Genomic DNA, 2,163 nt, shown 5'->3' on the forward strand with positions numbered 1-2,163 from the left:
TGGACAGCAGGTCTGGGTCTGGAGACATCAGAGAGGTCTGTGGGGAGCTCAGCAGGCTCCGGCGAGAGCGGCAGAGGCTGCTGCTGCGTGCCAGCGGGGCGCGAATGGAGGCTGCAAAGACAATCAGGAAAAGGTAATTACCCCAAAATGCCCATCAGGTGGCAGTGGAGAGGAAATACTTGCAATAAGAAACCAACAGATGGCAGCAGAGATACCAGCTTTAAATTGAACTCAAAAAATGTGAACATCGTAATAAAAAAAGGATAGATATTTTGTTCACCAAGTTTATTAAACTTGATTAGTTTTGTTTTGATGAAGGGATAATTCTACGGTGGCCCTGAAGTGCAAATGACTCAATGCAAAAACATTTTGAAGACAATTAAGAAAGCAAATATTTAAAAAAAGCAGAATCAAATTTTATAAAACAAAATTTCAAAACAAAAATAGGTAACATTTTATAATAATATTTCCTAGCAAGCTTTCTTAATACATTAACAAACATTATTAATGTGTTTATAGGATGTTAGTGAGACATTTGGTGGAACAAATAAGATTTATTAATATACTTAGTAAGATTTAATAACATCTAAAGTGAGAGAATTGTCAACAAAGGCCAAATTAATAAATTGCTGGCTGCTTTCAAGTGGTAGGGGTGTGGCCTTTCAACAACCTCACGCCTGATTGGTGGTTGCCATAGAAACTAAAGATGCAAACTGATTAGAACCAATCACTGCTTACTGATGTAATCTGGCTACAAAATGGGGATTAGATTGACTTGATTTGGTTGGAGCTGGAAGTTAGGTTTTTTCAATGGGTGATGTCACACTCAGTCTGTCCAGGTCTTATATACAGTCAATGAGTCAGACAGAATCTGAATAATAGTTTATCAAACATCTCAATGAACCCTTCGGACTCCTTTGCTTCCTTACTCACAGGTGAACTGGGAAATAATGGGGGGCGTGTCCTCATCCAGGTCGTCCACGCCCCCTGCGATGGGGTACGGAGGAACGGAGACCCGCGGCATGACCACCCAGCTGTGGTCGGAGTAGAGGCTGGCGGTCAGGCTGGGCAGGCCTGAGTTGTTGACGATGGGGAAGCCGCAGAGCTTCTCGATCTGCTGCCAGCGGTGGAGCCGCTCCCTCAAGCACGCCGTCACCTCTGACAGGGATTTTCTACAAACACGAGGGGAGAATTGAGAGCCTGTCTAACCCTTCAACATAGCAGCTTTAACTCCAGCGTCTAATCACTGTAACTCTTCAACCATTTGAGAACACTAACATTTATAAACATTTTCATTTCATTTTTCATTAACATTAATCAAACATTGGGATGAAATAATAAAAAAATTTCTACTTTGCTTCAAGTATCTTGTGGTCCACCTCATCCAGCGATGAACTGTGGGCCACATGAAGAGTTCCAAATACTGATCCTCTCTTCTTCTTGATTTTCTCTGCCTGGAATTAAAAAAGCAGCTGAAGTTCAATCAATAAAGCAATGTGAACTGAAGAGAGTGAACTAATAATCAACCAAATAGATGAAGTTTTATCACAATTACTGCCCACTCTTGTTAAAAGTTAGACTCTAAAAATAAACTTTATAGATGATCTAAGGTTGTAAAAACTCTTAAAACACACTTTTCTCTGACAGCCATCAACATTTTCACACTTTTCTTTCTTGTTTAAACACTAAAAGTTTTATAGAATGAAAACAATCCATATTTGGAAATCTGAATCCCGGACGAGCCCCCACTTTGTTATGATCCCAAATTAAAGGAGCATTACACCTTATTCCGGAAGACGAAAGTATAAGCAAAAACTTGTGTTTTAGACCATAAATTGTTACTTTAAAAAAACATTTCCTTAAAAAAATTTGTAAATTTCATGTCTGTGAGTTTATAAAGTTTATAGTCAGCAATGTATGTTTAGGTCGACCGAGCGTTAGCATTAGCCGTCCTATGGGAAATTCCATTAAACGTTAGCATCAAGCTAGCGGACTTTAGCTTTATGTGCTAAATCTATTCATATTTTTATGATCTGGTTATCGATCTGTTAAGTTTAAATCGATTAATCAATTTTATCAACCCAGCCCTAGTCTCTGATAGTGTGGAGGAGGGCCGGATCCGGGCCACAGGCTGTAGTTTAATTGTTTTTTTTTTTTTTATAT

General features: G+C 39.1%; 1 protein-coding gene across 2 annotated transcripts in view; it reads right to left on the reverse strand.

The window, feature by feature from the left end:
- Nucleotides 1-2,163, reverse strand: part of stim2b (stromal interaction molecule 2b) — a 59,058-nt gene that overhangs the window by 5,886 nt on the left and 51,009 nt on the right. For both annotated transcript variants that reach the window (XM_036216603.1, XM_024288754.2), the window contains 2 exons: nt 1,354-1,454; nt 934-1,172 (listed from right to left, as the gene is read on the reverse strand). In XM_036216603.1, the coding sequence (XP_036072496.1) occupies nt 934-1,172; nt 1,354-1,454 (340 nt within the window). The remainder of the gene's footprint in view (nt 1-933; nt 1,173-1,353; nt 1,455-2,163) is intronic.

This window comes from Oryzias melastigma, linkage group LG18 (genome assembly GCF_002922805.2).
Source record: "Oryzias melastigma strain HK-1 linkage group LG18, ASM292280v2, whole genome shotgun sequence".
NCBI lineage: Eukaryota > Metazoa > Chordata > Actinopteri > Beloniformes > Adrianichthyidae > Oryzias > Oryzias melastigma.